Raw genomic sequence first — 16806 nt, forward strand, 5'->3', positions numbered from 1 at the left:
CTACAGCTAACTATGGACCTTAAACGGGACTAATGGAAACATGTGAAAGCTAAATCATAATGAACACATGCATTAAAAACTGATAGAATATAGGATTAATGAACTACTAAGATACTAAATTGAATAGGTACTGAACTGAATGGCTACTGAACTGACTGAATAATAAAAGACATGGACATTATCATGTAAGGTCAAAATGAGAAGGTTAGTTACCTTCTACACTTTCCGCTTGATCTTCTAAGAGATGGGGATATCTAGACTTTATGTCTCTTCATGATCCTACTTAGCCTCTTTAACCTTCTGATCCTCCAGAGCACTTTCACTGAAGATATTTCCTTAGTTCTGAGCTTGCGGATTTGACGATCAAGAATAGCCATTGGAATTTTTTCGTAAGTTAGGCTATCTTTAACCCCTATAATCTCTTTACGGACCACAAGAGACGAGGGTCCCATGAATTTCTTCAACATGGACACATGAAATGCTGGGTGTACAATAGATAATTGTTGTGGAAATTCTAACTCATAATCCACCTGCCATATCCTTCGCAGGATTCTATATGGCCCAATATAGCGGGGACTAAGCTTCCCCTTCTTTCCAAATCTCATAACGCCTTTCATTAGTGAATCTTTTAGAAATGCCCAATCATCAAGTTGGAACTCTAAATCTCTATGCCGCAAATATGAATAAGTCTTTTGGTGACTCTGAGCCGTCTTCAAATGCTTCAGAATTAACTCAACTTTCTCCATAGCCTGATAAACCAAATCGGGTCCCAATAACTCTGCTTCATCAATGTCGAACAAACCAATTGGTGATCTACACATTCGCCTATACATAGCTCCATATGGTGTCATGTTGAAACTAGAATGGTAGTTCTTATTTTAAGCAAACTTAATGAGGGGTAGATGATCATTCCAATTACCTTTAAAATCGATAACACACGCCCTCAACATATCATGAAAAATCTAAATAGTGTGCTCTGCCTGGCCATTCATTTGAGGAGGAATGGTTGTGCTGAGGTTGACCCCTGTGCCCAATCCTTTCTGAATGGATTTCCTAAAGTTGGACATGAACTGAGCACCACGATCAAAGATGATGGACAAAGTAGTCCCATGCAATCGGATAATTTTTTGGATATACAGCTTCGCATAATCATCTGCTGAATTTGTAATCTTCATGGGTAAAAAGTGAGCTGACTTGGTAAGTCGATCTACAATCACCCAAATCAAATTATTCTTCCGAAACGAGTAGTGAACCTGTTATGAAGTCCATGTTTAACATCTCTCATTTTCACACGGGAATTTCTATACTTTGAGCCAAACCACCACGCCTCTGGTGTTTGGCTTTCTCGTGCTGACAATTTTGTCACTTAGCCAAAAAATCTGTTACGTTCTTTTACATGTCGTTCCACCAATAAATCTCGTTAAGATCATAATACATATTTGTGGTACTTGGTGAATATAATACATGGAATTATGGGATGCATACATAATCCGCTCTCTGATCCCATCTACGTCCGGAACGCATAGTCTGCCTCTATAACTCAAAGTTCCATCATCTCCCCCTTGTTCAAAAACTGTAATCTTATGAATCCCCTCCTTCAGCTGCAATAAGTAGGGAACAATGAATGGTTTTTCCCTCGCTTTGTCTACTAAGGAGGATTCAACCATGTTCTAAAAAATAACGCCACCATGTTCGGAGTCCAGAAGTTGAACTCTTAGACATGCTAAATAGTGGACTTCCTTCGTCATAGTTCGCTTGTCTGCTTCAACATAAGCTAAGCTTCCCATAAAATACCTACTGAAAGTATCAGCTACAACATTTGCTTTCCCCGAATGATAGAGGATATCAGTATCATAATCCTTGAGAAATTCGAGCCACCTTCTCTGATGAAGATTCAGTTCTCTTTACTTAAAGATGTACTAGGTCTCTTGTGATCTGTGAAAATATCATCATACACTGTATACAAATAATGGCGCCAGATCTTTAGCGTAAATACCATGACTGCTAACTCAAGATGATGAGTTGGATAATTCTTCTCGTGAGACTTGAGTTGTCCGGATGCATAGGCTATGACTTTACCATGCTACATTAAAACACATACTAGAAGAGTAGCGTGAAGGTGGAGCTAAAGTCAAGATTGGTGCTAAAGTCAACCTCTTCTTCAAATCCTCAAAACATTTCTTGCGATCGTCTAACCACCAAGACATGACCATCTTCTGAGTCAGTCTAGTCAAAGGGGATGAGATAGATGAAAATCACTCTATGAAAGGCCTATAACAGACTACTAGAGCCAAGAAACTTCTTATACTAGATACTAATGTGGGTCTAGACCAATTCTTCATTTCCTCTATTTTTTGAAAATCCACTTTCACGCCTTCCTCTGAGATGACATGACCCGAAAGTGCCCCTTTTTTTTCTCTGAGAATTCACACTTAGAAAATTATTCATATCGCACCCCAAAGTGAGACACTTGGCCTTATAAGTCCCTTGTCTAGAAGATCTTTCAACTTTAATTTTAGCTCTTTTAAATCTTCTGGGACCATTCTATAAGGTAGAATAGATATGTCCTAGTGTCGGGAAGTAGATCAATTACAAAGTCAATCTCTATATTGGGAAAGCTTTCGGGATGATATTCAGGAAATACTTCTGGGAACTCATTTACAATTGGTACTGACTTGATAGTAGGAATTTAATCATCTGCATCCCCAACTCTGACCAGGTGATAGATATACCCTTTAGAGATCATCTTTATGGCTTTAATATAGGAAATAAACCTACCCCTAGGTGCTACTACACCACCCTTCCATTCTAAGATTGGTTCACCGTTATAATTTAAAGTTACTATTTTGGTTCTACAACCCACAACGTCATAACAACATTCTAACCAATATATGCCCAAGCATACATCGAAGTCAACCATCTCAAATTCTACTAAGTCTGATACAGTAAGGCGATGATACACTTTGACTGGACATCCCCTATAGATACGTCTAGCTATATCTGATTCTTCAACTGGAGTGGACACTTCAAAGGGTTCATACAAATTTTCTGGTTATATCCAGAATTTCATAGCAATATACGGGGTTACAAAAGATAGGGTGGATCCTAGATCCATAAAAGAGTTGACATCAAAGGTGAAGACTGTTACCTTACCTTTACAACATCTCCATAAACCTCTATATCATGATGCCCTGCCAGTACATACAAGTAGTTCCAACCAACTCCCGTATTACCGGAATTTGTTGCACCATGCCCTTGTTAGGCTTCAAAGTTATGAGGGGATACTGTATTACTCGACTGAGCTACATTGCCTCCATTAATCTGCCATGCTTACCCCAAAGCAACTATTTGTGCCCAAACGACAGACCCATGGGTGCCTCTTATTGCACGTGTTGCAAATAGGGTAACCAGTGACTCTCTAGCCTACAATAGTTGGTAATTGTGAGCATGTTGCTATGAAATTATGGTGTTTCTCGGTAAACACAAACCTCTAAACTGGTGCACTAGCTGAAGATGGAGAAGTTCCTGATATTTGTTTCCTGAAGAACTAACGATTACAACCTCATTGAGATCCCCCATGGCTAAAATTTCTTGCAGACTTAACTCTCTTGGTGAATTCCTTGTCATTCTCTATCTGTAGTTGCTCTTCTTCCTTCAGCATGTCTTCATTCCATTGAACAAAGGCAACCATCTTAGTAATTATCATGTCATTGATCTAAGCATCTATATTAGTATCATCTAACAAGTGATCTAAAAGCCCTAACACAAATCACCTGACTGTTACCCTCATATCATATACTATATCCGGAGCATACTTTGCTAGAGAGACGAACTTGAACTAGTATTTGTTCACACTCATCTAACTTTGTTTGAGTATCTCAACCTCTAAGAAATTAGCTTCCAAGACCTCATTGGGTTGAAATGCTCAAGAAACACATCTGCAAACTCCTTCCAAGTTGCAGGAGCATCCTCCCTTCGAGACTCTTCCCATGTTTCGTACAAATTGTCAGAAACATCCTTTAGCTGGTACACACCAAGCTCTACTGTCTTAGTGTCTATATCATGTGTCACTTGAAATATCTTCTGAACGTAATCAATGATGTTTTGCAGATCGTTGTACTTTTTAGACTGAGAAATGGAGGTTTCATGTTGAGGAATTCCCTAGACTTGTAGCTACACGTCTCATCAATAACATTTTTTCCATTCCTTTGAGCTAGAGTAGCAACAATCTATGTGAGCAACTAGATAGCTCCCCTGACATCCATGCCTAAAGCACTGGGCACTGAGCTAGATGAAACTCCCTAGGCTGGAGTGTCCTCCTCCTAAGTAGCATTAGTCGTGGCCCCTGGCTAGTAGCTAAGTGTTATACCCCGTAGTAGTGGACATTGGAATTGTCGTATGTGTTACAACCCATATTTTCGTACGTGAAAGCACGCCATTAGTGGTACATAGCAGACATTGTTGATCGCAACTAGTGGTGCCTCCTCATCATCTTCCCAGCAGACTTGGTGAGCCTTATTTCTTCCTGGGGTCATGTAGTACATCTTTTGTTTATATGTTTTTGTTTTCTATGTTTTGAGATATAGCCGGACCCTTGTTGGCGGCGTTGTTATGAATCTCTTTTGTATCATTACCGGCTCCGGAGACACTATGTGGGTTGTATATGGGTATTGGAAGGGTTAGTGGATTATGTTGTGTTTTTTAACCTTGTTCCTTCAAATTTAAAAGTGTATGTAGTTTTGAAAAACCTACCAAATAACAATTGAATCAATTTGGAAGTGTTTACAAAATCTTCTTGTTGTATTATTCATAATAACGTGTTTTCTTGATCATAACAAGTTGAGTAGAAAATGTCCAATAGGCTTGCTCAGTCGGGTACATTCGGTTGAGGGTTGGTCGCGCCTTCCCGAGGTTGGGGTGTGACAAATTTGGTATCAGAGCCTAAGGTTTTTAAAGTCTCCTAGGATGTCTCTGAGCCGTGTTTAGTAGAGTCCTTCTTATCGGTGTGTTGTCTACCAAATCAATAAGTTGGAGGCTACATGGACATTTAGGAATGTTACCCTTCTTCAACACTCCATATCGTGCGATAAAGCTTAACTATAAGATTGCCTTCTAGCTTGTGCGTTGAGATTCAAGGTAAGTTTAAACGCTCTTTCATATATTGAAAGTAATGTTCTCATATGACTTTACAATTGGGCAAGGGCCTGAAAATTAAGGAGATGGCACATGTATCTTGTTGAACGAATGGTATAAACATATAGGATAAGTATGCAGTACCATGAATAAGAAGTAAGCTTGAACAGCACACGTGGGTAGTGTAGGAAGCATGTATATGATCCTAGGGTGTAAAACAGAATTTGCTATATAAGTACGTGATGTATGAAAGGCATGATCAGGAGATTAACGATGGGAGTGCAACTTATAAAAGGGAATACTATGTGGTTTCTTCATTAAGCATGCTTACTGATTTGCATCCTTCTCATTCTAGAAATTGATTCCAATTTTAAAGATTACTATTTGTATATGATCATAGGAGGCAATCTCATTCTACATTTATTTCATCTACTAATTCTTGTCACTTTTCTTTGTAGTAAGATGCATATAAAGCAATTTTGTATTCTGGTGTTGGTACGAGGAAATTAGTGATTTCATCTTGTTCTATGTTTAAACTTTTTATTCTTACTGTTGATCTGAATCATCACAAGTATATTTTTTCTACAGTATAAGATTATGATAATAAGACTCTTAGCTTTTATGAATCTTGGGATTTGTTTTTGGTAACTTGAATCTGAATGGTTTATTTGGTGGGTTGTGGTAGTTAAACTAGAGGTTAGATATAAAAGAGTGAGTATACTGGTCTTATGACATTTCGAGCAATTTTATTATTGTGCTTCTCATGCATTACATTCATTTACATGTGTATTTAACCATGACTGAGACGGCGTTATATATGCGTATATATGTAAATATATGTATATGGGATATGAGAAAAGGGTTACGGTGTTATATATGCACCATCACCTGATCAGCTGGTATACGTTGATGATTTTGCCCACAATGGCACCAGATAATGTTATATACACGTATATATGTAAATATATGTATATGGGATATGGAAAAAAAGGTTAGAGTTTATATATGCACCACCACCTGATCAGCTGGTATATGATGATGATGTTGTCCACAGTGGCTGAAATGATATGATGGGATTCCCTCAAGGGCTTGATGAAATTATGTACATACAGAACTATTCATTACATGGCATTTATACGCATATACATGACATTAAAGATATTTCATGATTTTGATTTATAGAGCCATCCAGATTTGCAGGCTGAGTCATTTACTCCATGTTTCTGCCATGTCCTTAATTAATGTTGACTTACTGTTATGTTTTAGTTCTGCCTTACATACTCAGTACATTATTCGTATTGTCGCCTTTTTGTTGAGGACGCTACATTCATGCTTGCGGGAATAGATAATCAGTTTGATGAGCCCTCATAGTAGACGAGATTGGCATTCTGCAAAGTATCGGTAAGACTCCTCCTCATTTGATGTGCAGCCGAGTCTGTGGGTCATCGTGTCAAAGTTTGGATGCAGACTTATGGGTAGGTCGATACCCTGTCTTATTTGATGTCAAATGATCTTAGAGGCTTTGTAGATAGAGATTCGTTTTGTACAGTATATTAGAGGCTTTGACGACCCATATGTATTCATGTTTTAAGAATGATAATTTATTGATACAGTGTTGCCCACTTACAGTTATACATTATGAGTTGTTGCCATGTGGACCCATAATTGTTACAAAAGGAGTGAGCTCAGCTAACTCGACCTATGTATGTCCTAGTTTTGGGTTGAGAGTTACAAAGTGGTTCCCTCGGGCTAGTTAGGCACCGGGTGCCAGCCACGCCTCCCAAGGTTTGGGGTGTGACAAAGTGGGATTAGAGCAGTTCATGTCCTAGGGAGTCGACAAAGCCGTGCCTTGTAGAGTCTCACTTATGGGTGTGTTGTGCGCCACATTTATAATTGAGAGGCTAGAGGGCATTTAGGAAATGTTACCCTTCTTTTGTCTCCAGATCGTGTCATAAAGCTGAGTCGTAAGAAGTCAATATGAAGTTTTCGCCAGATTTTGTATGCAATAGAGGTACAAGTATTATGGTACAACTTTAAGTCATAATATGGAAGGGAGGTTATGAAAGAAACAAAAGATATGATGCGAGATTGAGAAGTAAGTAAGGCAAAGGTGAAAAAAATACGAGATACTCAAGTACGAAAGGTTGTGAATACTCTCGACTTCAGATATCGTTTGAGGTTTAGTTTAAGTTATAGAGGAGACCCTAGTGAAAATTTTGTAAATCTGTAAGAGTTAACATTGGAGGACGAATGTTCTAAAGGGGGGAAGGATGTTACACCCTGTAAGTTTAAAAACATTATATCGTTGTAAATATATATATATATATATATATATATATATATATATATATATATATATATATTTGATATTGTATTTTGAAAAAAATATGATTTTATATAGTTATTAATATTACTACTTTCGAATATGTTTAAAATTATACACATAATATGAGAAAATTTTATGAGATTTTATTTATTGTAAAGATAAAAATTATTTTCTCACAAGAAAAAGAAAGTTATCTTTTTACCATTTTAAGAATTAAGCGTACAAAAATTTTACTCTTTATGTGAGATTAGACAAATTATAAGTTGAGAAAATATATGTATTTTTACGTGGATATTTCAATAAAAATTATAGTGTATGAATTTATTTTATGCGGTATAATATGACAATTATAGTAGGATATATAAAGTGTATTAAAATGAGTAGAATTTTAAGTAATTTAAAATAATTCTTAATTATGTGGATAATTGGTTAATTATTGAATTAGTGGGGGAGTAACAAATTAATTAAGGAAATAGATGGACAATTTTTTGGACAAGCTAATCTTCCCCAAAACGTGGCAGCAAGGTGGAAGGGCTTAAAGCCCAATTGTATGACTCTTGAACCATTTTAAAAGGTGGCACATTTAAAGCCTTTACCATGTATCTCTACATGGATTATGCTCTATTGTTGAGAACAAGAAATGCTTGAAAACTGAGTGATCATTTTTCTGAGAAGGGACGAGCAGAACTTTTTTAAGTAGTTTTACAATTACACCAACTGCATTGCCCAGAGTTGAAAGGCCGACGTTCAGAATGGATGGACAACCAAATGGATATTCCCATACATTGCAAGTTCAAGGTAACAAAAATACGTTCCTTTTAACTGTCAAAAGTGCTCAACGATTTATCCTGGACTTGTATTTTTGCTTCCTATATGGGGGATCTCCTATCCAAATTAATCGTGGATATATATACAGAGATAGCTTGTGGTGGTAGTATAATTGCTATATATGGTCATTTCATCCAAAAAAATAATAATTGCTATACTTGGTCTCGTTCTTGTACCATGCGTCAAACAACTTATAAAAGGGAATTCTATGTGGTTTCTTCATTAAGTGTGCTTACTGATTTGCATCCTTCTCATTCTAGAAATTGATTCCAATTTTAAAGATTAGCATTTGTATATCATCATAGGAGGCAATCTCATTCTACCTTTATTTCATGTACTAATTCTTGTCACTTTTCTTTGTAGTAAGATGCATATAAAGCAATTTAGTATTCTGGTGTTGGTACGAGGAAATTAGTGATTCCATCTTGTTCGCTGTTTAAACTTTTTATTCTTACTGTTGATCTGATCATCACAAGTATATTTTTTTTACAGTATAAGATTATGATAACAAGACTCTTAGCTTTTATGAATCTTGGGATATTTTTGGTAACTTGAATCTAAATGGTTTATTTGGTAGGTTGTGGTAGTTAAACTTGAGGTTAGATATAAAATAGCGAGGATAATGGTCTTATGACGTTTCGAGCAGTTTTATTAATGTACTTCTCATGCACTATATTCATTTACATGTGAATTTAACCATGACTCAGACGGTGTTATATACGCGTATATATGTAAATATATGTATAAGGGTTATGGGAAAAGGGTTACGACGTTATATACGCACCACCACCTAATCAGCTGGTATACGTTGATGATTTTGCCCACAGTGGCACCAGATGGCGTTATATACGCGTATATATGTAAATATGTGTGGGATACGGAAAAAAGGTTACAGCGTTATATACGCACCACCACCTGATCAGCTGGTATACGATGTTGACGTTGCCCACAGTGGTTGAAATGATATGATGAGATTCCCTTAGAGGCTTGATAATATTATGTACATACAGACCTATGCATTGCATGACATTTATATGCATATGCATGACATTAAAGATATTTCATGATTTTGATTTACAGAGACATCCAGATTTACAGGCTGAGTCATTTACTCCATGTTTCTTCCATGTCCTTTTGTTGAAGACGCTGCATTCATGCCTGCAGGGATTAGTTTGACGAGCCCACATAGTAGACGAGATTGGCCTTCTGCGAAGTATCCGTAAGACTCCACCTTATCTGGTGTGCAACCGAGTCTATGAGTCATCGTGTCAGAGTTTGGCTACAGACTTATGGGTAGGCTGGTACCCTGTCTTATTTGATGTCAAATGATCTTAGAGGCTTTGTAGACAGAGGTTTGTTTTGTACAGTATGTCAGAGATCTTGACGGCCCATATGTATTCATGTTTTAAGAACGATAGTTTATTAATATAGTGTTGCCCACTTACAGTTATACATTATGAGTTGTAGCCATGTGGACCCATTATTGTTACGAAAGGAGTGAGCTCAGCTAACTCGACCTATATAGATTCTAGTTTTGGGTTGAGAGTTACAAAGTGGTTCGCTCGTGCTAGTTAGGCACCGGGTGCTAGCCACGCCTCCCAATATTTGGGGCGTGACAGGAAGGTTAAGGATCGTGAATTCTTTATGCATGGCAATTTGAATGACATGGCCAACAATCCTAGAAACTAGGAGTGATGTTTGTAAAAGGGATTTTATTCTTGTTAGAGGGCTGGGAACAATGGAACCCAAGGAAGTACTATAGACCGAAAGTGAAGGACTGCGAGTTATTAGTATGGGTTAATCATGGATTTGTGATTTAACCAAAGTTCCAAGGCGTTAAGAAAGACTGAACGAGTGGGAGAAATAAATGTGATGCTACAAGAACCCAATAGTCCATTTGGACTTGATGGAGAGCATCTTAAAGATCTTACAAGCAAGGAGGTATTAAGAGATACACGGGTGAATACAATTTCCCATGGGTATCCCGACAATTGTTGAGAGGTGAGCAAGACGAATTCCTAACTAAGGAAAAGGACCAAGTAACTATGTAGGAGTGCTAAACTATTCACTAATTAGGATGGGTGAAGCAAGAAAAAAATTGGAAGAAAATCTATGAAATGGGATGGCCATGGTTCTCGTAAAATAGTTTGTATGAAACTGGTGGACTCGCTTAGACGAGTTTGAAGCAGTAAGGAGGGAATGACCTTGCCATTGAATCTAAGGGTGATTTTTCAAGAGTTTGTTAGGATAATGTATCGATCTATAGAGGGATTGGTAGAGATTGTTGCTAAGGGGAGTACCCTTGTACCTATTAATATCACGGCACCACCATATCATGAGGTATGTCAGCATGGTACCAACGTATGTTAAGTTGTGGAGTTGAGGTGCATTGGTTGAGGCATTTCCCCGTCAATCAAAGATACCAAGTAAGTGACCCCTTAGTACATTATTTTGAACACCATATACTTTACCTTATTACATATGTACACCTGTATTAGGAGCCAGCATCTATACGGTCTAAACAAGAATCTGAATCACAAAACATTGCATATATCCACTTTCTGAACGAGACGCATTATTCATGAAGCCACTTTACAACAAATTCACTTATTTACAGTCTCTTGTGGAATTAAGATTTATAGCTATTCCCATGAGTTAAGCTATAACCCTAGGATAATACCTCCCACTTGTTTTCCTCAATTCTCAACAAGAGACTATACCTAATTAATTTCTTACAGAACCTTTTTATTTAAATGGACAATATCTGCTCACTTGTGCCTATGAATGCACCGTCGTAAAGTGTACCAATGTGGTGTCAAGTTCCATATAAAGCATCCTAGTGTTGCGATCCTTCTCGAGTCACTCTTTTTATCACTGGTGTGTATGGCTTATATGGTTTGAACAGTGACTATACTCTCTTGTGAGTATCATCATGAAACCTTTTCACTGTCAAGTAACATGAGAGCATATCCCACTTCCTATCATATGTGTACATTTCGATTGAAGTGGTCGCTTGCCCGTATAGAATTTCTGAGAATTTTGAGATTTTTATAAATCTGTCACAGGAAGATCTTTTATTTTCCTATCTCAGTATGACATTCATGTCCACTTATATCATTCCAAAGTAAGTAGCTCACTTTGTTCCTAGTATTGTGGTTGCCCCTTGATGTGGTTGTGTATTGCAGTTTGGGAGTTAGTATAGGAGAAGCATGTCACGCTCATAACAAATGTTTATCTTCTCTTTATGCCTCCACAACATGCGATAATTGTGTTCCTTAGTTAGTGAATTCATTGTGCTAGTTTCCCAATACATGCTCGATAACCATGAGAGAATGTTAGTTTCCCTTCTATGCGTCACTATAACACTTCCTTTCTCATAAGGACCCTTAATAGGTTCTCCGTCAAGACCTAATGCACCTTTGGGGGTTATTATCATAGCATAACGTCTGCTTCTCATGTTTTCCTATCTTTCATTAGTATCTGGGTACTTCTCAAGTCAAAATCCATGGAGAACTCATTATGAAGACCTGTAAACCTTCCATGATTATTTTTTACTGTCTCATTGGGTTCCGTTGTCTTTAGACACTCAACTTCTAGAATTATTGACTATGTCATTGTCATGTGCGGGGAGTTTTTCTATCCTTGGCATTCCACCTCCCTTGGTGGATAGGAGCTTTATTTTTCTTTCTCCCCGAAGCATCATGTTAACCATTAGAATCCCTCTAACCAATGCATGATTTCATCCCAATATTAAGATGTCCTATCTCTGTGGTTTCACTTGTGAAAGGTTGAAATTAGATGCTTTCAGATTTTTGCACATATCATGAGCATAGTGATTTGGAATGTAAGTTGTCCTATCTTTAGTTCTCTCATATATGATCAATTATCGAGAAGGGTTACGCTGTTTGAATTATGAAAATCTCATAAGTGTTCAACTTCTTTTTCATCCTCGTGGGCTTGTGACATAGATTCCTTGTGTCAGTTAAGGTTAGGAGTGTAATTCAACTTCATGTATTTTGAAACTCATATCGCATTCAAGGTTCCAGAGTATTCTCATTCTTGATAAACTAATTTTCCCTACACTTTAGGAGACGATTGAGGCACGTACTTGAATATTCCTCTTAATGATTTCTATTTCCAATATATTAGTTAACTCTATGCCTCATTTGTCAAATCAGTGATGTCATCGCAATGAATAATATGTTAAGGGATATATTATGTTAAGTGTTTGGGGCGGACTCTACTTCTCTTTCGAGGACGAATGATCCTAAGCGGGGGAGAATGTAAGGCCCGAGAAAACTTCACTATGTAATTTAAGATTTTGTGGTGTCAAGGTAGGCTAATACTGTTACACCCCAGGTTTTCATACGTGAAAGTACGCCATAAGTAAAATTAATGAAAGCTCGAAAATGAGATATTACATCCCGCATTTTTCATACATTAAAGTCTCGTCGTAAGTTAATCAACGTAAGTTTGGGAATGGGATTATTTTAAGATTATAAGCATTTTATGCTCTTTCAAACAAGTAATGAGTAAATTCGTGACGAAGAGAGGGTAAGCAAAACGAAGAAAATGAATTTCTTCGAAGTTTGACATTTTGGGATAAAATACGGCACGAGCTAAAATACCCGATATTTATAGACTAGTACCATACAAAGTACCATATGACCGTGATAGTATGCTGTATAAAGTATACTAAAAATGAGTAGTATTTTTTGGTAATTTGAGATAATTCTTAATTATGCAGTTAATTGGTTAATTATCGGGTAACGGGACATTAACTAGTTAATTAATAAATTAGTAGATAATAATTAAAATTTCCCCCTCCCCCCCCAAAGTGGCAAGCTTCCTAAGCTCCCTACATGACTAATAATAAAATGGGAAAGGTGTCACACCTTAAGGTGACACCAATCTTTCAATGAGGGACCCACCTAAACTAAAGATAACAATCTCAAAGAATTAGAATTCATTCACTACACTTCTTCTGAAAGAGTCCATCAAATATTAGGAAAATTATGTTTCAACATTAATAGTCCAGCAAGATGCTCTTACATTGAAATCAAGTTCAAACATTCTAACATGCAAATACATATTATATAATATATAAGCTGTGCCCAAGCATTCGAATTAACATGAGATTTTGAAATATTAACGGAGTATGGTGTAATCTTTCTCAAGAGAATCGGAGTATGGTGTAATCTTTTTCAAGTGAATCGACTCAAGTATGTTAAGCCCATCCCTTCTTTCTTTTTGGCATGATCCAAATTATACAGAAGAAATGAACAAATGCACAGTTTTCACAAACCACTCTATTCATAGAAATACTAGAGCTCTCTGTGTTCTTGATTCCCCATGTGACATATTATTATATCTTCTGTTCATGGGTCTCAGAATAATATGCAGTTGAAAAGTTTATCCAGAAGGAATATTCAGATTATTACATATTTTTCATGCATCTCGTTCATTTATACATGTGCATTGACGCATGACAGGATGACGTTATATACGCGTATTTATACGTATACATACATACATACATACATACATATATATATACATACATACATATATATATACATACATACATACATATATATATACATACATACATACATATATATACATACATACATACATATATATATACATACATATATATATATACTACATACATACATACGTATATATATATATATATATGTGTGTGTGTGTGTGTGTGTATATCGGATATGGGAAAAAGGTTACGACGTTATATACGCACCACAACCTAATCAGTTGGTATATTTTGATGATGTTGCCCAAAGTGGCCAAGACGATATGATGGGATGTCCTTAGAGGCTTGATGATATTTTGTACACCTATAACTATGCATGACACAACATTTATATGCACGTGCATGACATTATAATGTTTCAGAATTTATAAGGTTATTCAGACTTACAAATGGTTTTGTTTATTCCATGTTTCATCTACGTGTTCTATGTACATGCCTTATATACTCAGTACATTATTCGTACTGACGCCCTATTTTCCGGGGCTTGTGTTTCAGGCCCGCAGGTTCAGGTAGGCATGTCGACGGTCCCTCTTCCTCGGATCCTTGATCACTGAGAGTTGGCATGATCAAGTTGATCCAAAGTTGCTTTTGATTTTGGTACGATATGTTTATACATATAGATATATGGGTATGACGTGACCCAGTCCCGTCTTTATATAGTTGTATTTCTATTAGAGGTCTGTATATAGTTATGTATAGTTGGATAGTATGTGGCCTTGTCGGCTTTCAGTTTTGGGTATATAGTTGTCTATCACGACATCGTCCGCTCGCCCACTGTAATCTTCACGTATATGTATATCTATCTTTTGGACATGTTTTCCTTATGCATGTTACTCTCGTAATTCAATAGATATTATTCATGTTTATATCTTAGTCTCATGATTAAGGGTGTTTGACTGGTAGGACTCAGACACTCCTCGCGACCCATCGATTTGGGTCGTGACAAAGGTGGTATCAGAGTAGTTATGTCCTACGGTTGTCTCTTGACTGTGTCTAGTAGAGTCTTGTTTATTGGTGTGTTGTGCACTATACTTATAGACAGAAGGCTACATGACATACATGATTTCATCGTCTCTTTTTATCTTAGATCGTGCAAGATGAGAATTCATGTTCCTAATAATATGTTACGTTTTTAGCGATTCCTCCGAATACTATAGCCGCCCAGAAGGGAAAGATCGTGGCTGGCAAAACTACTAGTTGAGCGCCACGAGTTACCAGGGCTCGAGGAGAGTACCATAGTGAAATTTTATCTCAGACTTCACATACCCTACCCTTTCCAGAAGAGCTACGAGGGGCACTAGCACCTGACCCTGTACATTCAGCAACTCAGCAAAAACTACACCGGGTCAGGAGATGAGATATGTTATTCAAATATTAACTTGAATAGTAGATGCGCAGGCTCGACATTATGAGGGGCGTAATGGTCATGCAGATAGGTCCGTTAGTGCGAGAGTTCGTGACTTCATTAATTTAGACCCTCCGATATTCATTGGAGTAGATCCAAACGAGGATCCTCAGGTATTTATTGATAGAGTGCAGAGGACGTAAAGGATAACGATGGCCACTACGATTGAGTCAGTTAAGCTAGCTTCCTACAGACTCCGAAATGTTGCAGTTAATTGGTACGAGTCTTGGGAATTGTCCAAAGGTGAGAATGCCCCTCTAGCAGTATGGTAGGAGTTTAAAAAAGCTTTTCTTCGTCATTATCTGCCACCCGAGCTTATATAGACCAGAGTTGATAGGTTATTGACCATTCAACATGGTAACAACAGTGTTCGGGAGTACAGTCTTCAATTTGATTCGTTGGTAGGTATGCTCCCACTATTGTATCTATGATGAAGGATCGGGTTCGCCGGTTCATTATGGATTAGAGCCTCACTTGCTCAACGATTGTATGTCGGTCTCACTTCATCCAGACATAGATATTTCTCGTATTCAGGAATACGCTCAGGGTGTAGAGGAGCGTAAGCAGAAATAGAGGGTAGATCGTGAGCATGATAGGGCCCAGAATAAGAGAACAAGGTCTTCGGGTCCTTCTGGTGAGTTTCGAGGTGGTCAGAGACAATAGTACCCGAGATATCTAGCCCAGACACCGGCGAGCACACCCCCCAGTATGGTGGTAAGAGATTTGATCGTTCCACATATTCAGGGCCAGGTTAGAATTACAGGGCCTCAGGTTCTCAATATAGGGGTTAGTCAAGTCAGATGAGGCCGCCCTTGCCATGATTTAGTCAGTATAGTAAGCAGCATGCCGGGCAATGTCGTATGGGATTGGGTGTTTGTTATACTTGTGGTTATCCGGGCCACGTTATGAGGGGTTATTTAACGAGAGGTGATGCAAGCATAGCTCAACCAGCACGATCTGTAGGTGGTTCATCATCATCAATATTCCTCTTAGGCAAGGTTCACAAGAACTAATGAGTCACGGTAGAGGCAGAGGCAGAGCATCTAGCTCGAGCGTTCCTCAAAACCGCATTTATGCATTGGCAGGATGACAGGATCAGGAGTCATCGCCTGATGTTGTGACATGTATAGTATCAGTCTTCTCATATGATGAATATGCAATGATTGAACTAGGTTCCACCTTATCATATGTTACTCCATTGGTTGATAGTAAGTTTGGAATAAAACCTGAATTGGTTAAACCATTTGAGGTGTCTACAACTGTTGGTGACTCAGTGATAGCTAAGCTAATATATAAGGGTTGTATAATAGTAGTTCATAGTCGATCTACTGTAGCGGACCTAATCGAGTTAGATATGGTAAAATTTGATATTATAATGGGTATGGATTGGTTGGCTTCTTGTCATGCCAACATTGATTGTAGATCAATGATAGTCCAATTTCAATTTCCAGGGGAGCATGTTTTGGAGTGGAAAGGTAATACGACATTACCGAGAGGAAGATTTATTTCCTATCTCAAGGCAAGGAAGATGATTAGAAAAGGTTGTATTTATCACTTAGT

The 16806-nt window shown here is 37.6% G+C and overlaps 1 protein-coding gene across 1 annotated transcript; it reads right to left on the reverse strand.

The window, feature by feature from the left end:
* Positions 1-254: 254 nt before the first annotated feature.
* On the reverse strand, positions 255-851 carry LOC138875683 (uncharacterized). The gene has a single exon (XM_070154541.1). The coding sequence runs from the start codon at positions 849-851 to the stop codon at positions 255-257; it is 597 nt and encodes a 198-aa protein (XP_070010642.1).
* Positions 852-16806: the final 15955 nt, after the last annotated feature.

Source organism: Nicotiana sylvestris, chromosome 8, assembly GCF_000393655.2.
Source record: "Nicotiana sylvestris chromosome 8, ASM39365v2, whole genome shotgun sequence".
NCBI lineage: Eukaryota > Viridiplantae > Streptophyta > Magnoliopsida > Solanales > Solanaceae > Nicotiana > Nicotiana sylvestris.